Source organism: Hippocampus zosterae, chromosome 6 (genome assembly GCF_025434085.1).
Source record: "Hippocampus zosterae strain Florida chromosome 6, ASM2543408v3, whole genome shotgun sequence".
Classification (NCBI taxonomy): Eukaryota; Metazoa; Chordata; class Actinopteri; order Syngnathiformes; family Syngnathidae; genus Hippocampus; species Hippocampus zosterae.
This window is the reverse complement of record NC_067456.1, coordinates 10,693,327-10,719,094: the sequence shown is the minus strand read 5'-3', so window position 1 is coordinate 10,719,094 and position 25,768 is coordinate 10,693,327. Positions and strand designations below refer to the sequence as shown.

Here is a 25,768-nt window from a genome sequence, read left to right as displayed (position 1 = left end):
TGGACATGTACTCCAGAGGCTCTAATATTTGCATACAAGCAATACAAAAAGTCTATTTTCTATATGATGTCCCTTTGAAGGTATACTTTTCCCCAAATTCTGTCCAAACTCGAAATGTATACAGTACATGCTTTAAGGCTTTGAAGGGTCATGGGTAAGTCTTTACTGATAAAGACAAGAGTGGCAACATTTGCATTTTCATTCACTATTAGCATCATCATTTCAGTCCACACAACATCTCTTCTTTCTTGAAACAGCTGTGTTGTTGTTTCATTATTGCCCACGTTCTGATGGTCATACCTAAAATATTGATTTGGAGTGATAGATGAGACACATTTATGAAGCTTACTAAGATAAAACTCTAAGGTACAGGTATCTGATGACATATTTCTGCTGGTTCCTGTTGTTATCTCGACATTCCTTTTTGGTGCTGGGGGGTGTTGGTGGTGGGGGGGGGCGCAGCTTTGAGATATTTGTCGCACTTATCGCATTGGTTGATTCGCCCACCTTTTCGTCACCTTTGACAGCCGGATAATAATGTAGCGGGCCGACAGCGATTGCGCCCACTCGCACTTGACAAGATAACCACGCAAAACATTTCTCCAGAGGTTGTCTCCATTTATTGTCGTGACGAGCCCCGGCGACTTTGAGTGCATTTTTTTGCATCGATTTACAGTTCGGGCAGAACTTTTGGCTCCAGTCACTTTTCGCGTCCCCTGCTTCATCACTCAGTTGTTGAGGAGCTATTATTTTAGCTACACCATTTAAACGTTTCAAAATCATTAAAACTCAATTGAAGCTAATTATGCACTTTTAGGCATCATTTTCAATCTGCATGTTATCTGAGTACCGGTAGTTGATATGCAGCTACAGACTTGACTAAGTTTCTGTCTGAATGTTCTGAACTCTGCTTCCACGCCAGGGGGTGTGCCATAGTGTGGCTGAACGTCAAATTATCAGAGCTAGAGTCACGTTGATTTCGGATCAGCAGACTAGGCGAGACGGGTTTGAAGCGAGTCGTCGGTATCAGATAGTGGCAAATCATCACTGTGCTTGAGAATTATTGAGGCATGACACATGTCGGCAAAACTGAAGATAACGCTAAAACACATAGTCAACAGTATACATCCGTGGAAGGATTTGTCTTATGGAATTTTCAGTTGATTTGATTTAATGTTTCGTTTGAACATGAACACCGGACAAAATCCAGATTGATAAATTTTGAATGACCCGTCCTGTATGACCAGTGTCAGAATTTGGTCCACATTGCTGGCAATCAGGTGGTTTTGTTTCCAGTGCGGGCGGGACTCTGCCCTTTGTCACTGATTCTGCTCATACCGTCTATGGGCGGAATTTCTTGGTGCAGCCAAGCCATGATCTTAAGATGGGTAAAATTTTGTGTGTGTGTTTGGGGGTGGGGGTGGGGGGGACAACAAATATACTATATATATTATATATATACACAGTTGTTTTTATTTGTCATTAAACTTTGTATTTGTTTTTCTATCGCTAATAAATTTCTTCTTTTTTTATCTTGAAACTCAACTTTTCATGCTGAGTTTTAAACTTTTTAATGAGTCCATTTCACCTGCAACATAAGACGAGGCTTTAAATGTGCTCCTGATACCACAGTAAGCAGTTTTTTCATTCCACATTTTCTTCCCTTGCTGTACCGTGACCTTAAATCAGAGTGATTTCATTTTCATCCCGTTCCATCTGAATCAACTACTCGTGAGTTCTCCTCACCACTTCACTTGTAAGTGTGAATGCAGCGTGCTAAAATATCAAACTCCCTCAGTTAATCGAGGGAGAAGGTTTATAAATGCAACACTTGATTAGAACCGGATAAAGGCTGTAAAAGTGAATAAGTGAGGAAAGACCCTTGGACCGAGTGCGTGACGTTCCTTTTTATGCCTCCTCGTTCAAGAACTGGATTTTACATTTGTCGACATTCAGTTCTCCCCACCCCTGGGTGCGTTATAGCAAACACGCGTGGAAAGATGGAAGCTAGTTTGCTGTTCCGCATACTCCAGGCTGTCATGACTGCAAATATTTTTTCACACAATGGCTATCCAAAGTATTGGATCGACTGGAAATGTCAAATCTGGCTTCTCAAAAGGACAGGGCTGTCATCACATTGTTGTGGATGTCATTCCACTTGGTACTTAGGACAAGATTCAGCCACTAATGAGACCCTCGGTCTGACATGTCCATTAGCAGCACGATTGTAGGCGCTCAAATGGCATAACCGAGGTAAAAAAGGCGACATCTCAGCATCAGAGAAGCCATACTTACTCGTCGAAATGGCTCATTTAGCCTCAAATGAAGTCTGTGTGCTGCGGCTTTTCATTCTGAAGATTTACATTTCTTTTACAATACAGTGCGTGTGTGTGTGTGTCTATTCGCTTCAGTGCCACTTTTTTTCTGGCTTCACTGAGAAAGAACGGTTTGAATTAGTTTCTCATGTATGGACAGCAGCTGCTTCTAAAAAGGCACACCACCTTTTTAGTTATTCCTTCATCTGCTGTCCCTCTCCTCCTCTCATGTGTCGGTGTAGCGGATCAATACGGAATGAGGCTGTTGTATCGTTTTTAGTCCAAACAGCGGTGATGAGAGCTGAACAAAGTCGCTTATTGAATTTTCCAGAGTCCCTCGCGAGTTGCATGGATTTAGTTTTTCTCCAGAGCAAGAGTTGAACCAAGTTCTTTCGACTATGCGTGGAGCATTTATTGGGAGAGGAAACATCCGTCCATTTTCTCGAGCGCTTGTCCTCATCGGAATTTAACCCACTTGACTTTGAACAAGAGGTTGAGTTCACCATGGACTGTTTGCCAGCCAATCAGGGGGCACATGTATACAAACTTCCATTCATTCTCACATTCACTCCACCTCATTTTTCACTTCATTTTTAAACAGTGCCACAATTAATCATCCACTGTCTTAACACAAATCAGACCCACTGAACTGTTTTTCTCACCAAAACAACAGCAACCACCAATACATAGAAACAGTGAGACAGTTTGCACTCTGTCACTAACGAAAACGGCAGCATTTTATAACAGTCTGTCTGATTATTTGGAGTGTGGAGACTTTAAATCTCCGAGTGTAACATCGACAGCTTCCTAAAATAATAGCCTCAATCATTTGCCCAATCACCCAAATCGACAGCTTCCTAAACTAATAGCCTCAATCATTTGCCCAATCACCCAAATTTGATTATATTTGTTAATAATTTCATTTCTGGGGTAAAATTGAATGATCTGTTCCACTAAGGATGTAGCCTTTTTATTTTTAGGTAGCCAATACTTAGGTGATGTTTAATGCAGCAAAATATATTTTGTCTAAATATGACTTGGGCCATTATTTTAAGAGGTTAACGATATTATAAATTATCTTGCGCACTGTGTTGAGACTGGCTTATTGACGACTAAAAGACTCTGCCATGTTGCCGCCCCATGCTTTTGTGTGTGTTTATATTTTGGTTAACCACATCACTTATGACTGGTAGTTGTGTTGGTTCTTGTTGTTTTCAGAAAAACATGAGTTTTGACGCTGCATTTACGGTTCTATGGTTGTCATAGTTTTCCATTTTGTCATCGCTGGCACCATTCTGTGATGGCGTTCCGAAAAAGTCAAAGAAAGACAAAACACACTTGTGAAGTTAACTTTGGATGCAAATCGAGCAGAAGTTTTGCTAACGTCTGATGGTAGTTTCAGCTGAAGTTTGACTTTTGAGGCATATTTTGTTTCCACTTTTGAGGATCTTTAATGTTCCACTGGAAAGGGTGAAGTGTTCAAGTTGTTGTTTTGAAAAGCTTGTGGTTTGCCCATTTAAACTGATTTCAAACAACGGTATGACTGCACTAAAATCTTTCTCACAAAAATTCTTTCGCTTTTGTATAATAAATGTACATGTCTGTAAAGTAGAAGAACGAGATCATTCAGAGTAATAGTTTGTGATGTTTCCCCCCCCTACAGTAGTCATCCCTTTCCTGCTCATTAGATGGCAGTAGTGGATTTTGTTCTGACAATGAAGGCACCAGTGCGTATTTTCAGCCTTCCAACTGATGCGGACATTTTATACATTAACATAGCTCTTCACTGTCTCTAAAATGGGAGGGATGTCCTTATAGAATAATAGCCCAGAGTGCTTTATGAAAGGGCAATGCAGTAATATTTTAACATGTTAGATTTACCCGTCATTTTTGCGAGTAATTGCAATGAAGTTGATTATGATGGAATAGAAAGCTACCAAAAAATAAATAAAAAAATCCACGTTCGATGAATCACTGCTTGCTGTTTAACTAATCAGTTTCTGCTGCACGTCTGCGTCGCAGTCAGAAAGGTTTGGATTTTGAATCTTGTTTGCATGCTCTCCGGGTACTTCAGCTTCCTCCCACATCTCAAGAAGATGCATGCTTGCTTCATGGAAGACTCTTCGATTGTCTATCGGTACACATGTGAGTGTGAATGGTTGTTTGTATGCCTGGCAACCAATCCATTGTGTACCCCGCCTCTCGGCCAAAAGTCATCTGGGATAGGCGACTTAAATGAGGACAAGCACTGTCGAAAATGGATGGATGGATGATCACTTTCTCTCTTATAGCTCCTTCGGTACATTTTTCCACTCTGCTGTGTCATAATGATGAGCCACTAAATCTCATTCTCTGTCTCCAAGGCAAGAAAGTACCACCACTCTGGAGATAACATGAGCTCTTTTCTACAAATGATTACAATCACTTCACTTCGACTTTTTTTTTGTCAATTGCAATGTCTCACCGATTTTAATTTGAGTTATTTGTGTCCCGAGTTGTTTCATAATTATTGGATTAGTTTGTCTGCTTTGCATTGTATGGATGATATTTTATATTTATTTGATAGTTTCCTGAAATACAAAATTAATCGAAAACCTCCCACCCATATTCATCATCTTTATTGTGTGTGTGTCTCTCTCTCTTTAGGATGTCCTAAATAATTTGGGCTCCTCTGAGCTGGATGAAGATGACCTCATGTTGGACCTGGACCTATCTGACGATCAGCGCCATCGTCACGGTAATTGTTTTGATCAAATCGCCGTAGAAAATGATGGAGAGTCAGTTCCAGGCTCAAGATGTCACCCTCATCAAACCTTCAACATGTACAAGCCATAATTCTAACTAACATTTTATTACCTTTAACTGACAAGCAGAGCTTGTTCGTTTCATTCATTCTTTTGATCATTCATACAGCCATTACACACTCGTGAAGTCACTTCTTTTACATCTTTACGTTCTTACTGAGCTTAAGTTTAGTGATTTGCTGACATGCACAAAAATTTTGAGACTCTTTTTTAAAGCTTTTGCGTTGCTCACTGTACTTTTTATTGGACTTAGATATATTTTTCGGAGAGCCTGGAGAATCTTATGTTTTGATCATATGCATCGCTCAGTCCTCTTATGGTACTTTTCTTTGATCCTTCTCACATTCATTTTATTGCCTCCAGTTGAACCGTCTCTCCCAATCCTTCAACATCTGGCACACAACTTTGATATAGTTGCCTCATGTACAGCATGTCTCAGCCTTGAGAAGTGATTACCAAGCTACACGTGTTGCCTGGCTCGATGCTACAAAGCGGTTTATTCCTTTATTTATTTATCTTTCAATGGAATATGTGTGAATATGATTGTAAATGAGTTGTGAACGCACCTCACCTGAATGTGTTAACCAGAGCTCGATCAATTTAAAATGCCGCTAATTGTGTGAAACGCTTATGTTGTGCTGCTTTGTACGTTTCACCGTTTTGGCAAATAGTCCTGGCTAGTCGAGCGGGTTAATTGGTCAGATTTGCCACACTGAATTTACTTATTCCATTTACACATGCTCGCACAGATGGTGAATATCAGTTAACGCGGTGTCTTGTCACCTCGCAAATATACGCTTAACTTCATTCATGCACAACAAAATGATAATCTTGTGGTGCCTTGCTTGTTGTTGTTTTGTTGTTTATATATATATATATATATATATATATATATATATATATATATTTGTCAGGGCCCGAGACTAACGTTTTTCAAAAGTTCACAAACAAACAAACAAAATTTCACCCAAATTTTCCAACTGTATTACATTCAACACCATAATTTTGTAGGTTCATTCTATTTTTTTATTCTTTTTTTAATATAATTTCTACTTGGCTTTTTAGGCATTATTGACTTTTAAATGACAAACTATAAATGTGGTCGTCTTGAAATGCTTTAATTGAATCACAATTCCACACGACAAGGCTTGGACATGCAATTGGGCTGAAAAAGCTTCACTTCTGCGAGATAAGATGCACACTTTCTATTGTTGGTTAAGCTTGCTTGTGTTTCCCCCTGATATTTTAAAGACTGATCCCGTTTGTGACAGCAACATGTGCATTGTCCCTCTGACCCTTTGAGAAATGTAACCACACTTTGGAACGTTTCAATCTTGCGCCATGACTGTCAGTCACTAGCAACACCGACGTTTCAGTCAGCGGTGGTGTGCTAAATAAGTGCGTGAGGTATTTATTTCTAGCATCTGTTGACAACTCTTGAAAGAAAAGCTCACTCCCCATCCCCATCTCTTTCCAGACATAACCACACGAACCAAGAATAACTTCAAGTTGATATGAGAATAACGGTGGCATTGAGTGTAAATGGATGTCATGGCTAGACAGTGAAACGCCCTGATGCTAGGTTAGCATAGCAACAGAGATTATCCAATGTAAAGGACGGAGGCTTGCGCTGATTGAGTGTACACTAGTAAAACCTCACTCCTCAAAATAATTACAGAGGCTGCTGGCCGCTGACTTGGCTGCTGGCCGCAGCTTTTTATATCGTCATCCTATATATCATATCGTAATATGGCCGCACAGAACAGTACATTGGCACAGGGAGAATTCACAAGTGCCTCATGTGCACAACGCTGCAGTGTGATAAAATGGCTCACCTACGATTATAAAAAGGCATCTTTGAGATGAAATAATTTTATTGCTAGTTAGAAACAACATCAGAGATGTAATGTCAAGTGTAGATGATTCATGTAGCCTAAATAAATAGCAGATGAATTGGAGTCATTTATTTAAGACCTTTAACAGAACCGTTAAGAGTGAAGCTCATCGATACTCTGGTGAAGACAGATAAAGTAAGAAGGGGTAACCTTCACTTGGCTGGACAGTGGACACCATTTTGTAGAGAGCAATGAAGGGAGGGCAGCGTGTGTTCTTTGAACGTCGCTTACACAAACACAAGATCTCAGAGGACAAACTGGCTGATGTATTGCCAATGAAGCCACCATCATTCATAACACACACACACACACACAGCAGCAGCACAAGCTTAGTCATCGGCCCTAATGGTGTGCAGACTCGAGTATGAAATTAAGCGTTTGAATTCTTGCGACAAAGTTGGAACTTTTTACAGATATACACACTCACTAGGCCTCACACATTGCATCCCAAGTCACCACACTGCCGCAATTGTGTTTCAACCTTTCTCCGGATGGTTGTTGCAGTCTTTTATTAAAAAACAAGGCATTTCATTTCAACTTATGACCAAGCATGTTGGACTGCTGGATTTGGTGCGCCTCCACTTCAACTGCGCAGCCTCAGATATGCGTAATAATAACCATAGAATAGGGGTCGGCCACCAATTACGATCAAAGAGCCATCTCGACCCAGTTTCGCTGGGAGCCACAAAGAATTTTTGACATCTGAGGTGACGATGTTACACATATATATATATATATTTATAAAAATCGGTAGAGGCATTAAAACATTAACGCTGCTAATGTTTTCCCTCTTCAGTGTTACAGTGGGGCGTTTGGTGAATTTGCTGACGAGATGATTTTAGCTGTATGCTCATCAGCTGGTGGTCATGGTTGACCTTTCAACTGCGTGTGCTTTTGTTATATTTGAGGTCATACTTGCATGTTTTGAAAAACATTGCCACATGCTTGAGGCACCACTGCTAGTATGAGCCGACCACCTGTTGATTTCAATGGGGCCTCTGTGTTGCCAAAATGCGTGATTAGTGATTTCTCGAGCTTAAGCTATTTAACCATCACCGCAAAATGGGAAACTCGAAGCATCAACTAGTCTATTCAATGTCTAAAAAAAAATAGTACAATGAATTAAATAACAAGTATGCCCCCCCCCCCCCACACACGCACTACATTCGAACAAGCGGACATTAATGTAATTAGCATATAGTGTAGCATTCCTCAAAAGAGGCTTCAAAGCAGTAGTAGCGTGGGTGTGAATAATGCACAGAGCCTGATGTCACGGTGCGCAGTCTACTGTTTTCGTGTTAGCCCACAGCAAGCTAGCTACTGATTGACATCAGCAGAGCCGCATTATATTTCAAATGGTGCACGTGAGCTGCGATGGGATGTTGCTGCACTTTACGCACTTCACGCTTAGTCCCTTATTTCCCGTGTCTAGTCTTCCTCTAGGTAGGCAGCGATTTCCTTTTTTTTTTCAAATTCTCCCATCTCGTATCTGCCAAGCATCGATGTAGACTTGTGGTGAATTTTTCAAAATCCATCAAAAAGTGTTCAGGGTTATTTTCCAGTAAAAGTAATATTGACTTCTAGATGTCTGCAGATCCTTATGTTTTTAAAATGTAATGCTAACATGTTAATTGAAACATTACCTGTAAAGTTTTTATCATGGTGACCAGTTTTTTTTTCATCGACTTGAATATGTTTTAGTCAGTTACCCGCACATTTTAAGTGTGTGTGTGCGTGTGTGTCCTTGTGTGTGGGTGTTTGTGCTTTTGCAGTTTCTAGACAAGACTCCAGCCAGTCCTTGGCATCTTGTCTCAACCTGCTCCACTCACCCATCGATCCATCAGGAGATCGCATCCCAGTCAAAGACAACTGCCACAGGTAACACTCGACAAACAATATCCTACAGAGACGCATTCTTAGGACAAAATGTTGTTTATTTTGGTTCTACAGCAGAACTGCATTACAGTCGACTGTATTGAACAGTCCGCCTTTAATTTGGTGACCTAATTTGATTCAATGACAGTGAACTTGGTTAACTTTCATCTCAATACTTACCGTTGGCATCTATAATATTGAAGTAGTTGTTGTAATACCTTATCAATTTAATTTCCCAAAAAACAGGTATGACAAGGTACAGTTGAGATACGAATACCCTTGAGATACGAGTGACCCGACATACAAATTCTTCGAGATATATCGAGAGCCACCATTTGGTTGATTATAATTAAAAATTGTTTTATGCATTTATTTACTTTGGTTAAACTTGCGAGCGCAAACTTGAGATATGAGCGCTGTATGGAGGAGTGAAGTCAGTTCAACCCACTTGACAACTCGCAGTGCTTTGACAAATACTGAACAATTCTTCAACAATGAGGCCTCGAGCTGTTAATAACACTCCCAGTTGAGGTTTACTATCAAACCAAAGAAATGATACGTTGTGCATTGACATGCTAACATTTATAGTTACGGTTTGAACACAAACAGTGGAGCAGCATATGCAGACCGATAAAATAGCAATATTCACAGGATTCTTTATCTATGAAAAATTGCTCATAAGAACGGATTAATGACCTTTCCATTAATTTCACTTGTGAAAGACGATTTGAGAAAATAGTGTTTTGAGTTACTAGCATGGTTTGGTAGGAATTAAGTTCATATCTCAAGGTATTATTGCACTAAAGTTTCTATTTTTGTTGTTACCTTCGACTTGTCCTTTCAGGGTTGGTCATGCTCCTTTATTCATCTCATTTCCATTGACAAACCGGGAACGTCTAGGTACTAAAGTTTCTAGTCCCATATTATTTATCATTACCTTCGGATTTCAAACAAATACCCTGCTGACTTTTAGCATTATCTGTGCAAAACGTCAATTCAGCTCCTGCATTGGATCCCAATAGAGTATCGAGACCACAACCATGCTGCTGTAGGGGCTTCCGTCTGTCCCAGAAAATTGCTGATCTTGAGTCTTCCTTGTGAATTGACTGGCGTGCTTTATATCCCCCAGAGACCCATCGTGGTGATGAAACAAGACTTTAGCTCAGTCGGGCGTTAAATAAATACATTAATACATTCTCTTTGACAAAATGTGCAAGCTATATTTGTGTTCCACCCTTCGCCTGTTCCATTGGCCGACGGCTGAAACGGAATGCTCACTTCACACTTTTTGTTCATGCACACAGTATACACATTTATCAGCTTGGTCCTTCTCCGGCGCTGCCCTACACATGAGCCGTTTTGGGTCGCTCATAAATGGGTTATGTCAGCGATTGTATTGTGACTTGTTGTGTCTGATAAGACAGCAGACCATAATGACTTTTAAGTGCGCCATTATTGAGTTGCACGCCATGATTAAAAGGTCTTTTCGTCCAAAAAAAAAAGTCCTCAGAGCCCCTTTGTGTTTACCGACACTTATGCCAGTAGCACTTCGACACATCTATATGACACTATTGAGACATAACGCTTATCCATGGCTGCTTCCTATTTATTTATTTATTTTCGCTAAATGTTCCCTTGAAAAGTGAAGAGTTTGCGCGAGGGACAAGTATTTCATCCTGCTTTTTTTTGTCTGAAGTCCCGCTTCCCAATCTTTTCTTTATTAAATCCTAGCAATTGCTCTCACCGTCTACATTAAAATGGTCTTTTAAAAACATGGCCTCGAAAGAGTACAACTGAGGCAAGATTTCGAATAATAATAAGCATAATACATTCAAAACTCTTTTCAACTTCCCCCCGCCTTTTGACGCAAAAGCTCTTGACAGCGACAGACCGCATTATGGTGCCGGGTTAGAGTTCATTTCCCCGATCAACATGTAACCAGCGGCAGGTGAGAATTACCTACCGTGGGGGGCGGGGGCCGATGGAGAGAGGCAGAGAGAAGAAAGAGCGCGAGAAAAAATGTTCGCCCGGGGTTAAGTTTGCTTCACTGCCTTTCTTTCCGATCTCTCCGGTTCCATGCTCCCTTGAGGGGGACATTGATTTGCTGGAGGCAAAGCAAGCGCCTCGACTACACGCAACACACACTCAAAAGAGCCACACACGCACCTGCCAGTCACTTTGACTGTCCAGGGTATCAGCCGCAACATGCTGCCGGCTGTCTGATAGGCCGTATAGAACATCTGCTACACACATGCACACAGCCGACTGCGAAGCAATGGAAACTCAAGTATTTGCACCACCACCCTCTGCTGATCCACACTGCAGCCACCGAATCTTGTCAGCCATTGTCGGCGTTGACAATGGCACTTTAAGTGTCCTTACTTTTAGTGTTTTGCTCAGTTGTAAAAAGTCTGTCGTCTTATCTCTGTCTTGGAATAGGACAAAAAATGAGGGCACTCACTGTGCATTCCCAAAGCCTTTCACTGTTTATCTATTTGAATTCACGGGTGAGAGTGATTTAGAATGCAAAGAAGGAAGGAGGTCAAGTCTTATACAAATAACGGACTCTCTGAGATGTTTCAGCTCCAATAACCTTTTACAACCGAATGGAATATTATGGGGTAGATTTTCAACCGGACTCCTCTTTCTGCAAGGCATCTTACTGACGGTTGTTTTGCATTCCTTTCTTATGGAAAAGGCATTATGACGTAAAAGCTACCTGTACAGTATTCCTGCTGTACATAAATGTCTGCTTTTCGTAACATCAGTGGCCACAGTTATTACGAAATTGCTAGTTGACTCGTCACGATAGCAATTAGCCGACTCATCGGATCATATGTGAATCGCAACATATGGCATCAGAAAGCAGTGAGTGAAATTACGGCAAGGCAAAGTGTTGAAGATTAGTAAAATAAACACTTGTATTTGTTTTTATTTACCTTTTCTTTATCCCTGAAAAGTTTTGCTTTGCTTCACCAATACATGAAACTTCTAAGTATTAAATTGATCTAGAAAATCGAAATGAAGTATGCTCCTATCAAAAAAAAATATATATATATATGTCAACATGATCGGCCCAATCTTTTTGATTTTATTGCCGTTTAAGTGTTTTCCTTTCCATAGAAACAGGTAAATGTCACTTGATCTTTACCAAAATTTATGTCGACATCTCTTCTTCTGCCAACTTCAGCCACTGCAAAGAACGATAGGCCCAATATTTTGGATTTTAGAAGCATTAACGTTTTCCTCTTCGACAGGCGTTCATGACAGCTTAATGTTGCTTCATGACAAAAAGCACTTAATGTCCACAAAATCCAAACGATTGAGGCTCTCCTAAAAAATTCAAAGGTTGACTCATACTTAAGTGTCAACATGTCACATTTTTGTGGCACCCGGCAAATCATCTCCGGTGGTTTGTCGTTGCGCAAGTTAGATGTCCATGTTGCTCCGTCGGCTGTTTGCCCACTAAATGAATGGACCACCGGTACAATGTTACAGTGGGCTTCTCAAATAAAGATTCCAGAGTAATTCTCGTCCGTGTTCTTCATTTTTGGGTAGGCACTGGGAACTTGGACCTATTATCACAACAACATTCGTTCCTTGTCCGGTGTGCATTTTCAAAATATTGCTTTTGTGGTCCCAAATTCAACTTCTATTTCTAAGTACAACCACCAACAATTTTCCCAAACTGTGTGTGACATTTTTGAATGCTACAGGAGCTTTTAATCATTGAGAAGCCCCCCACGCCCCTCCAAGATAACCCCGCAAAACATCTCAATAAACTACTCCAGGAAATGAAAACCGCTGTCACAAATGGCTAAGCTGGTACTTCCGCTGTCTTAAAGGAAGTCACGCTCATAATTGCTCCTATATCCCTAAACCCTAAAGAATAAGGTCGATGGAGTTCACTGACGAAAGCCTCCGTAATCCATAGTCAACGCAACAATATTTGAGCATAACCAAAGATGACATCGCAGTTGGCGTGACATCAGACACACACCAAAGATGTTGTGTGCTTAGGCTAGCATCCAGACATGACGATCAGTGTGTCCTTTTCTTTCACCACTAAAGTTGCAATAATAATAATAATAATAATAATAATAATAATAACGATTATGTCGACCACTAAATTCACCACCGATGGATTTGGTCGCCGACATACTGTAGTTGTGACTAGTCGACGAATCTCGGCAGCCCTAGTTGACACGCAGCACCTCTCCAGATCCTTTGGGCAAACAAGAAAATATAATGCCCTTCAATCTTACTTTTATACATTCTGAGAGGTCTAAATTTCAAGCTTCAATAATTCAATGTTCAATGTAGCGGAAGCAACTTTTATTGTGAATCAGTTTTGAGTGTCATGGCTTTTGAAAGAAGTGATTATTTTATCTTCCATTTTGTACAAGTATGTTCTGACCAGGAACTTTTCTAGATCATGTTTATTTTGTTCAACCTATTAGGGTCAAATACTTCTCTCACTCTGTATGGAAATAAACTTTGCTAATTTAGTCCCCTAATCATTTGTATACTTTACTATTGTGTCGAGTCGAAAGAACATACTCTTAACTGCAAGTGAGCCTGTTTTGCCGCGACCGGTGAGAGATTCTTTATGCATTTTAATGCCTTGAGTGCTATAGATACTCGCTTCGCGATCCACGGGTATCTCAAGACCGACATAATGGGCACCCCAATCATATTTCCACAGCAATTTGTTTATCTTTTTGCATCGACGGAAGAATACAAATTCATCGACAATGCATCATACTTGAGACAGTCACAGAAAGAAGGCCACATTTGGTAAGCTCGGTAGGCTGAGTCGTCCCCCGCCGAGAACGTGGTCTGATAACATTAACCCACACAGTCAGAAATAGACATACATTCCAGTTTGATGATTCATTCCATGTCGTTGCCAAACTGTCTAATTTCAGTCGAGACAATTAACACGCTCTGGTGCGTAAGGCAAGCTATTGCAGTACTATTGTAATACGGTATACAAGGTATCATTAGAATGCAGTATGCAAAATCATCTGCCTCAACACGAGCCTGATCACATTTATTACAATAATAATTCACAGTTGCTAGGAGGAAAGCGTACATGAACACCCATGGATAATGAGCCACATGCTGCTTCACCAAGTCTAAAGACATCTGCTCACATGGAGCAGTCCGCTCTGGTAGACTCCAACTCTATTTAAGGGGGCTTTTTTTCCAATGCCCGCGCTTCATTTGCTGGCTCGCAACGCTAGAAAACTCCCCGGTGGAAAATCTCCATCTGAATGTGTATTTTACATTCTAGGGCCAGACTAACGGTGTTTAAGTAAATCCTTGGTGTATTGCTACCCATGCCGATTTGATATAAATGCTCAGTACAAGGAGACTAATTAGTGTAGCCATCATTTTTTGAGAGGGGCCTTGGGATCCTGATTTTGTTCAACTAAGTGCTGTGGATATATAACAAAGTATATAGAACTAAAAGTTTAGACACCCCTGTTCAAATGGCAGGTCTTTGTGATATAAAAAAGAGAGAGGGACTAAGATGAATCATTTCAAAAGATTTTGACCTATAACCTGTAAAACAATCTGAGAGGGGTTGATATAATGAGGTTGCGCAAGTGTGTCAAGTTCATCCTTTTCAATTGGCTTTTCCTGACATTTTTGCAGTCACATCTAACGGTACAAGATCTGCCGAGAGCTCCCGCAGCGTCAGAGGCATTTCATTGTTCCAAGGTATCAGTCAGCAGAAGGGTACAAAATAATTTCAGAATGACAACACAGTCTTGATCGAGTAGAGAATAGATGACACCATTTTGACATTGCCAAGAAACATTCCCTCCAAAACAGATGAAGATATGCAGAAAATAATCAGGGAGGCTGCTAAGAGACCAACAGCAATGTTGAAGGTGCTGCAGGAATTTCTGGCTAGTTCTGGCTGTTTAGTACATGTGACACCAATCTCCAGTCCTCTTCATACCTGTATCGGTGGATGGGCTTTGGTGTAGGATGGTAAGAAAGAAGCGTTACATTACACACACACACGCACACGCACACACACACACAAAACAAACCCAGATAAGCTCTCAAAATCCCCCAATGCATGTGGGGTAAATGTGTTACGGTCTGACAAAACCAAGATTTTGTACACTGTGCTTTTAGTCAAGCATGGCAGTTGCAGCATTATGCTTTGGGTCTGTTTTTCTTCAGCTAGAACCGGGGCCCTCAGTCAATGTGGAGGGAATACCAGTCAATGTTTGCCCAAAAATGTCTGGCTTCTGCTAGGAAGCAAACAATGTCAAGAAAAGCTGACTAAAACAGACAAACTTTGTTTTGGAAGTAATCATTGTCCCAGTCGTGGCAGGTGTGTGCTGGTTCACATTCTACCTGAGTTTGAATGTGATTGGCATCACACAGTCACATTCCCAGTTATGCCCAAGTACATTCTAAGTTGTTTTCTTCATTTTACTTCTCCCACTTGAAAAGATGTCTTTGCCTTTCGGTGTAATTCTGCCCAGTTTTCATTTATTTATTTATTGACTTAACGCCGATACACGTGTCTATATATTTAAACATGGCAGCAAGCAGGAGGTCTGGCTTTGTTGAACCATTTTACAGACCTTGAAAAAGGATTGGCTCCCTCACACATCTTAGATATGAACGTACGTAGTGAACATTGCAATGAAGCTGGATTGAAAAAAAAGACATTTAAACCCTCATCGACTGCAAGCGAGGTATCATTCCCGTTGTGTAAATTACTGTACAAAGCATTCAAAGTGATTGGTGCATAACTTTAAAGTCCCAAGATATCTTTTGTTCAGGATGTTCTCCCTGTTTTTCTTTTTACTGAAGTGATAAAACCGTCCCCTCCACTTTTCTCTAAGTTGAGCTGAATTAATTTCAACTCCCATCCATTCATATTCAAAGGAAGACATTCCCTTTGTTAGCTTAGTGCTCAGTCCCGATGAATTAGTCAGAACCGCCGCTTTTATGAAGACAAGAGGAAACCTTGTCTGCACAGACAACGGTTAATTTTGCCACCCAAGGAGACATTTTGACATGTTTTCTTTGGGAGTAGTTTGTAATTTTTGCAATCTTCTGAAAAAGGGAAAGGAGGAGTGTGTGGAGGACAGAACGACGATGCACTCGGCATAGCCGACTGGCACAGGGAGAATCAATTCTCCCGATAATTGGAGAGAACTTAACTTCAGCCTGTAGGATGCCGCCTTCGAATCGAGCGCAATGAACAGCTAACTACATTGTCTCTTGAAGACATGCGATCGTTGACAGCCTCCTTAAGGCAATGAGAATAGGTGGAAATTGTTGACCGCTGTCTGGGCCGGTGCGGTGTCCGCTGACCAACAGAAGTGCAGGAACAATTACACTTAATTACACTTAATTACACTTAACCTGGACAAATGGTTCCATAATGGCACTCTGAGAGTTTTCCCATTTGTACACCGCAAAATATTGGCACCATTGGTTCAATTTTTACTCCGTGATGGTGTGCCAATGTGACTGGTTGTGTTTCTCTACACGTGTCCTGCGACTGGCTGGCAACCAGTTCAGGGTGGAGTCTGCATTCCGCCCATAGTCATCTGGGATAGGCTCAGTCCAAATTCACAGGCCGCGTCCTCCGAAAGGTCGCATTTTGGGCTGCATTTTTCAGCAGCGCACGTCAATTCCCGCGCAACATGATCACATGTGGTTTCCAAATTCGACAAAGACAATTTGCAGGCTCTGCCCTTGAAAGGCTCCTCCTTGTGTAGCCTCCACGGACTGCATAAACTGTGGCGAATTTGAACAGGCTTAATTAAAGTGACTTTAGACGCCACGTGCGGTTGAGTTGCGTCGGGAAGTGACATCAGGCAGTTTAAAATGTGGCCTCCGGAGGACCCAGCCTGTGAGTTTAGACACAGTCACAGACTCCAGCGCCCCGCAGACCTGAACAAGATAAGTGCTGTTGAAAATGAATGTATGTATATACTGCCCCCAGGTGGGGGAGGCAGGTACTCCAGAAAGAGCACCACAATGGTCATTCAAATTGATGCAGTGTGCCCAAAACTGTTGATTTAATTTTAATTACATGATTTCATTTCTGTATGTTTTTTGAAAGCACTATATCACATACTATTATATCATGGGGTTTTTTAGGGGCGGCGGGAACCGTTGAGATCCAATAAAGCACCATTTTGATAGCTTTCCCATCCTCTGTACTACCGTTTATTATATATTTGTTAATCAATCCCCAGAGCCAACTTTCCTGAGCAACATGAAATTTGCTTATCATGTCCTTCATGAGTGGAACCACAAAAAGTGTCGAGAACCATTGCCTGAAAAGTTTTTGTTTGAAGCGGCCATTTTAGGGTCATTTTGTAGTCCTTCCAAAATTCACTTGTCTGAGCGACTCTATCCGATTTCTACCACATTTCAGCCATGTGTAAGCCTATTAGCTGTCACAGAATTGCAAAATCTTGTGTGTGGGCGGACTATTGCTGCAACTGTTGACGCTTTGCTTTTCGGGTCCAATACAATTCATATGCGATCAGATACGATGGGCAATATAATACATGGCCAAAAATGGAAAAATCTACTATTTCATTTAAAATTGCGTCCAGACTGAGAGCCTAATGTAACGTGTAGTTTAAGGAGCTAATCCAACTGAAATTTAGTTTGACATCATGTCCTTTAACTGTGAATACGAGCAATTTTTGTTCAAATTTTAGACGGTTTTGGCACCGGTGTGACATTGACAAGCGAGGGAATTATCACAAATATTTAATGGCAACATTGTGGTCATCTTGTAAAAACTCCAACCAGGAAATTACAGACAGATAAAGCCTCACCAACCGATAAAAATAATCCCTTGTTAGAGGTAATGAATTGATTTAACCAAAGCTTGTACCATGCAGAATTAATCACTTGTGGTTGTTTTACGATTTGGCCAATTTTCGTCATTTCGTGCCACTTTCTATCATTATCACGCTCCTGCATGTTGTTTGGATAAAAATCCCCAGTGGCATAAATTATATGATGAGCCTTTTATTCCTGACAGGTGCTCATGTTTGCCGCTTGAGAAGAGGAAATTATGCGGCCACTCAAAAAAACAAAACAAAAAAAACACTGAAAACTTGAGGATTAGAAGGACTATTTGTCTCGACGAGCTGACAGGAGTAATGTAGGGTGTGAATATTCAAATGACGTTGTTCTAATTCGAGAGCCAAGTGTCAGAGTGAAGCCTGCAGTCAGTCTCTCTTTTTTTTCTGCTGCAGGGTGGATAATTACGTTGATATTTGTTTGGGGGAACCCCCCCCCCCCCCTTTGGCTTTGTATGATTATATCATTCAACCAAAGATCCCGCAAAATTGACATCTCGGAATATTACATGTTTATGCAGATTTACCTCAGTTGACATTTGCAGAATTTCAGGTTTATGGTACAGAATTTGTCCACCTTTACCTTATATAGAGAACCAAGTTATTGACTGTGTGTGTTTTCACACTGAGTCCCACAATGAGGTGTAATTAGACAACGAGACAACATCAATAACTTGAGTAAAAGTAGTGTTTAACACATCTGCCTCACAAGACATGCATGCTTGCTGCTCCGTTGTTGCTATTCTGTGTGGAGTTTGCACATCGCTAGCGTCAGAAGAAATCCCGATGGGTCCAAAATGAGCACTTTATGAGAAATGCCAAAAACGGCACGCTTGTTCAACCATTTACATTGCATCTTCAAAGTGAAGAAGCCATTTGAAACACTTTAAATCGGTACTTCATTTGTAAAAAAAAAAAAGAAAGAAAAAAAAATATATATTGTGTATATATATATATATATATATACTGTGTACCGTATATATACCCACATATGAGGACTGATAGATTTGTGAAATATGTACCAAACTGTAACATTGGAAGTTTCGGGCCCGATGGCACAGATATGGTCTTCCTGCTTGCACTTTTTTTCCTCAGAGTACTCCACATCTTCCTCTCTCCTCTCAAAAATATGCATGTTAGGTGAATTCAGGACTCCCAATTTGTGAATGTGCAAGTCTGAATATAGACAAACAACCTGTCTCTTCGTCCCCCTGCCAATTCACTGGCAAACAGTCGAGGATGGATGTACACTGCCACTTGCCCGGAATCAGTTGAAATTGGCGACCCTAATGAAAGCAAGATAGCAAATTATTGGATGGATGGACTTGGCCTCCTATTTTCCCGTGTCGCTGTACTGTGCAAATGACGACGAGATGAAAAGGCCCGCAGTGTGAAATTTCCATCCGTTTGATAATCTTCAACATGAACTATTAGGCGAAACTATATCAGAAAATAAGAATGTAAGAAGGAGGAAAATGCTTTTTTTCACGTCGCTCTATCATGAGTTTGAATTTAAAGAAGTCAGAGACTTGTCATTGCATTGTTGCGCTTGTATTTGGACCTTGCTCTAATAAAGTGAGGATTTCATACCTAGGAGAAAACCATCTTAAAACTTTTTCGATTCAGTCTCATTTTGTTTTACTGTCTTTTCTCTCAAGAGAGTGAATTATGGCTTCCTCCATTTTTATTTTATTTTTTTTGCTCTGAGCTCCTGTGTGCATTGTGAGCTCCTGAGGCTAAGCTCAGTTACCCTTTGAGGTGAAGCCCGCTTTCTTGCATCCGTGATCTTATTGGTTGGGGCGCTAGTCAAAGCCCATGACCACAGGTGAAGTCTGAGACAGAAATGAACTGCTAAATTGAGAGCGCCACTCACCGTCTCGCCTTTCTTCTTCACCCTAGCCGACCCCGCGCAGCAGCTCCCGTCGTTCGCTAACGCTATGATGGACTCACCTAAATAAAATGCCGTCATTTCACCAGATACAATTTTGTCAGACCAACTAATCGTAAATAAGTTGAGTGGACGTAAGTTGAGTGTTGTCAGGACTTATTTTCAGTATGCTACTTCATAGGTGGATAAATTTGGCGTGTGGGCAGTATTATGTAAATTAGCAACACTGCAATGTCGCAGTCCGACAAAAATTTGACCATAGATGCAGTTTTTCAGAAAAAAGACAGCCAACAAAATATTTACATGGCATTTTGCTTTACCTTTTGATTGGTGGGTAGCAATTCCAGACACCCAACTATTTTTTTTACCAAACATTAAAAAAAAAAAAAAAAAAATCATTTTCTTAAAACGTTTTCCATAATATGTCCCCTTTAAGCGTTGTAAATGCAGAAACAGAAAAGTAAATACATCACATTGGTATTTAGTTCCAATACCCAATTAAATTTTGTAAGAGGCGAACAGAAGAGACGGCAAGGCTAATTAAGTATTTAGTGCTGCCCTATAACATTCCTTTTATACCCTCTCCATTTTTTGCGTCTTGATGTCTGGAATTTGCCATTGACTTTGCCGCCCGGAGCTTTGGCTGATGCTTAGTCATTGTCACAGATGCTCCTGATGAGTTAACTGCAGCGTAAAAATGCCTGTCGCCTCAGGTGCCGCATGCAGATGAACAGACTGCGTTTTGACAGGTACAAGCGAGCGATGACAAACGACAGTGGCCCCCGTAACTCTTTGAGGAAACGAATGATATATGTGTACATATGTCCGATAATTGTTTTCTCTCGTTCTCTATGAGAAATGAATGTTGCTGCATTATTTCCTTGCTGGCCATGTCCCAGCATAAAATTGTCTTCTCCTGTAATGACTTAAACAAGACTGTCTTTATGTTGCGAACTGATTAAGGCTGCTGATAAATTACCTTAGTATCACTAAATTTATTTGACGCTACATGTCGTGATTGCTCCCGCTGTCGCGTACGAACTCAAAATTTTGTCATATTCTGTGTACAGTGGCTACTTTTTTTTTTGCACCGTTGTTTATCGCCTGCGCAGGTGCGTGTTCGAATGAATCACTGACGGCACGGTAATAAACCACCGCAGACGGTAAAATAATGAAAAGTCATAAAAGGCAGATAATTGTCTTTTTTTTCACCCTCTATGAAAATGGATGACTTCTGAGAACTGAAACAAGAGGAGACAAAAAAAAAACACGCGTGGTGTACGGGCAAGGGACAAGGCGAAGGCACAGAAAAGACAAAAAGCGACCGCTGTTTCAAGGAGTGTGGAAAATTGTAAATGGTGTCGGAAGGAGGACATTTATTGTGGTGACAAAAGGAAAAAAAGGATGACCGAGCAAAGTGGGAAAAACATCGATCTCACACAAGTACGTGCCATCTTTGGGCTCTTCCATGTGTAATTACAGTGAAGAGTTTCCGGAACATCATCATCATTTAGAGCAGCGATTCCCAACCTTTATTGAGTCAAGGCACTTTTTTTTTTTTAAGTTCGAAAAGCACAACCAAACCAAATTGTCACAAAATGAGGATACATATGTCAACAAATCATGCTTTTTGCCATCTAATAGAAGATAATTTATTTGTTCTTTCTGTCACTGTAAATTGCTGGAATAGGTAGATGGACAATGATACAGTCAAACCTCGGTTTTCGAACGTCTCGGTTCTCAACCAATTTGGTTTTCGACCAAAAATTTCGATTTTTTTTATGCCTCGGATGATGAACAAATTTCGGTTCTCTAACAAACTGATCGCACTTGAATACACCCTTAGATTCTTCTCGCCTTCCTTACACGAGGAAGTGACGCTTCTTCATGTTGCTTTCCATTGTGAGCCAGACGTGTTCAGTAAACATTTTTATTTTAAAAAGAGCGTGGTTTCTTTTTTCCAACGATTTCAGTTTTCGAATAGCCTTCTGGAACAGATTATGGATGAAAACCGAAGTTTGACTGTACTTTATTTATTATCAATAAATCATTTTCTCACCAATCAAGTGAAATTTGATAAGTTGTTGAGGGACCGATACAGTAATTAATTTTCATAGTTTGAGTAACTGTGCCAGGAATTAAACTGTCCCCTCTGAAACATGCTAACTTTCATCTGTTCAGTATCCTCAGTGAACCACAAAGTAGTCTGCTCAATCTAACACAAGTTCTGGGGTTGCTTGCGACACCACCACCGGGGTGAATCATTGTACAATGACATCTCAGGACGGTCAAAGTATTCTGGAGCAAAATGTGCGACCCTGTGTCAGAAAGCTTGGTCTCAGCCACCTATCATAGATCATCCAACTGGATAAAAACACAAAACACACTATTTAAAACACTGGCCAGAAGAAAACGCATTGGACTATTCTCAGCGGCCTCTGATCCTATTGAGCGTAAATTCTCCGCTTGACATGAGAACAGCGACCGATTGATCGTATGTCACACATTTACTCCTGCCTGCCTAGCGGAGCGAAGCAGAAAGACAGAAAAGGTGGAAGGAGTTCACTTATGTGGGTTTCAACAAGGTGCGGGGGTGGGGGCTGTGTCACCTGTCATCACGAGACACAGAAGGCCCCTCAGGTGCTCGCCCTGCCACCTGGGAGGACACATTAAGTTCTGATAATGCCCGTGGAGTGTCGTGACTGTCAGAGTGGCGTGACGGAACCACTGAGGAGACACAAGGGCCAAAAGAGAACATGACACCGACAAAGATGGTCGAGGAGGGCACAAGGGAGCGAGGGTGCCAAATGGAAGACTGCACTCTCTTGTGCTCTCCAAAAAAAGCAACAGCAATAGACTGACAGCTGCACTTGAATTATCCTAGAAGACAAATTAAGTCATAATTGGATTTTCCTTCTTTCTCCTTCGAGGGATACTTTACAAATGTTGCAATTTTCAGCAGTAAAATGTTCACATCTTTTCTATAATGAATTTGATGATTTCATCACTTTTCCGTGTACAAATAGCACCTTTAAAAACGCATTTTGCCACTCGTTGTCGGCTGGATATGACATCACGTTGTTCAGTGGCAGGTAACAACCAATCACATGAGAAGTTCGCAAGCTGAGCCGTGATTGGTCATTACCTGAGCCTTAAGCAGTAGACAAAAGGTTCACGTTTTACTGCTTAAAATTACTAAATCAGGCAAATATCCCTCTCAAATGGGTAGGAAGAAAATTTCCAATATCATAATCCGGTTTTAAAATGCAAGAGACCCGGCACGTCGTAAGGAAAATAAATCACTGATTTCACATAAAGTTTAATAACATCAACCATTTTTTAAGGATGATGATGTTAAACTTTAAATGGTGTCATTGAAAAAAACCCTGCAATGCACAGCACATGCGGTGAAGACTGTGACTTCGCTAACGACTCAAGCTAAACTCATCTCCTCATCCCAATATAAAGCCTGCCTCTTGGTCAAGATGTATCTTGTCAACATACGTCCTTTACACTAATTCCCAAAACATGGCTTTGGCAGCATCTTGTGGCATGTTCATTTAAAAAAACAAACAAAAAAAAAAGCACCAAAAATCCAAATGGGTAAGGGTTTTCAGCGAACAGCTGGGGATTGGTTCCAAAGGAAAACAAAACAGAACAAAACACCAGTTGGTGAATTTGTGAATATCGAACCTGGAGTATGTGGAGGATTATTGTCGTGGAATGTTGTGAGCTCCCATTTCCCTGCTGTTTCTTGCTTCCTGGAGGTGTTGAGTCATAGCGGATGTACTGTTGAAGTAGGCCTTAACTGATGTCCAGGAATTTATTAAACTGAAGCAAGTAATCGACATTTTCCTGTTTCCAATATGAAGCCACTATGCTTTTGGGGGGAGGGGCATGGAGGAGGGGGGTACCGTATTTTCACGACTATTCGACGCATCGTACTAATGGCCGCAGTCTCATTAATGCGTGACATTTCTGTATTTTACACATACACAGGACGCATCGTACGAATAGCCGCAGTTTTACAGTGGTAAAACATACGCCAGCTTAAACATACGGCATGCATGCGCGCACTCTAACACGTTAGCTTGAAGCATACGGTAGCATGCCAAAACATACAAATAAGATAAAAACACGTTTTTAAAAAGGCAACGAAAGCAGAACTGAGTTCGGGTGTATTTTATTTAGCCATCGTACAATGTTCTCACGTTTTTCGATCAATCATCACCTAGAAATCCATCAAAGTCCTCATCCTCTGTATCAGAAGCAGAGGACTGCACATCTCAGTTGTCATTGAATGCATCACATGCTAGTGTGAGTTGCTACGCATTGCCGAGCGGAAAGAAGGAGTAGCAACAGCAAAGTCAACATTTCTCTCGTGTGAAGCTTTCCCACATTTGAAAGTAAAGAACAGAGCGAAACATGGTGGCAGCGCGTGTGTGTGTAGAAAGAATTGAACAATTGTGCAAGTACCGTAATCCATCAAAAACGCCGCGTTCCCTCTCGTTGTTGCGTATTGTGGCGTAACTCGCCAAGCGCTGCCTCTCACTCTTTGTAAAGTTGTGTTTGCCACCGATCATCCATTGTTCCCATGCCGTTTGCAACTTTACTTTGAACGCCCGGTTGATGCCAATGTCCAGCGGTTGGAGTTCTTTAGTCAAGCCTCCGGGAATAACGGCAAGCTCAGAGTTCATTTGCTTGACTTTTTTTTTCACCGCTGCTGTGAGATGGGCACGCATGCCAAAAGCATAACCGGTGGCTTTAAGTTTGAACTGAGCTTCGTAGGCGTGCGTGTCTTTTTGTCGAATTTATTTTCAGGGGTTCTTAGAAACCAAAACCGGAGTTGTTTTGCAACAAAGCACATTGCCACACTCTATACAAGTGTTGGTACTGGCTTGAGGCGTCCACTTACACGCCCACCCTTCACCATTGGCGGACTAGCTTGTCTGTCCTCTCTCTCCCTCTCTCTCTCTCTCTCTCTCCCTCTCCATATATGTATGTATACACGCCCACCCTTCCCTGATTGGCCGACTTCTTTCACAGTCACTTCCGCCTTTTCTCTATATAAACAGCGTGTCGGCAGTCAGTCAGATTTTGGAACTCAGCGCATATAAAGGACGCTCCGCACCATAAGGCGTACTGTCCATTTTGGAGAAAATTTAAGACTTTTAATGGCGCCTTATAGTCGTGAAAATACGGTAATCACGCTGGGGAAGGTTTCAATGTCAAAAGCAAGAAACAATGTTTTACAATTGTAAAAGCAACTGCGTCTTGTCATTGTGGGCATCGATGCACACAGACCTTGAGCATGTGGACTCATCAAGCTTTTATGTCGACCAGACATTTGAAACATTTCCTCTGTGCCAATATCCAACATGTTTGTCCTTGGGATAGGATCAAGATTGGATAGTTCCATCTATATGACGGTTATGGAACTCGGTATTGCAGTTGGTTGACATTTTTGCCTTTTTCCATTTTGCTCTGTCTTCCTGGGCTATGACTATGTATTTTATTACTGACATCGCTTTTCGAAACGACATTTAAGTCGTAACAGTAACATCCAAGTACATCAAGAGCAAATGAACGTGAATAGACATAAGGCGAGGTGGATAGCAGCTTCATGGATCCAAGTGAACTATTAGCTACAGTAAAAAATGACAGTAGGATGTGAGAAATAGTTTAAGTCCAAGTTTTATGTTTCGTTGGATTGGCTGAGAATGGAGATCCCTTTTTAACCCATTTTCCATCACAGTAGACTTCCTACCCACTTTTTCCCCGCCGCAACAAAGGACATGCATATCAAGAGCCCACTGCCTGTAAATATTTTGCACCTCTTGAGGTAGTATCAGACATCTATCCACTTTTATCCACTTGTAGATTAGACCTGCCCATTTTCCTGACATATTTACGGACATGTTAAACTAATGTTCCACTCCAAAATGCAGAAGTACAAGTTGGTTGTCAGAAGCCTTTTATACACAGCTTGTAAAAGCCATGTTTTCTTGCCCTTTTTGCCACTCTTCTGTATAAAGTCAATGCTGCCATTTTTCGCCTTTTGCCGTCGTATCTGATGTTGAACCGATGGTCCTCCACTTAGTTCTGGTTTTACCCAATTTTGTGC

At 41.1% G+C, this 25,768-nt stretch overlaps 1 protein-coding gene across 2 annotated transcripts in view; it reads left to right on the top strand.

The window, feature by feature from the left end:
• Nucleotides 1-25,768, top strand: part of ccser1 (coiled-coil serine-rich protein 1) — a 100,835-nt gene that overhangs the window by 13,914 nt on the left and 61,153 nt on the right. For both annotated transcript variants that reach the window (XM_052068612.1, XM_052068611.1), the window contains exons 5-6: nt 4,962-5,052; nt 8,787-8,892. In XM_052068612.1, coding sequence (XP_051924572.1) covers nt 4,962-5,052; nt 8,787-8,892 — 197 coding nt within the window. The remainder of the gene's footprint in view (nt 1-4,961; nt 5,053-8,786; nt 8,893-25,768) is intronic.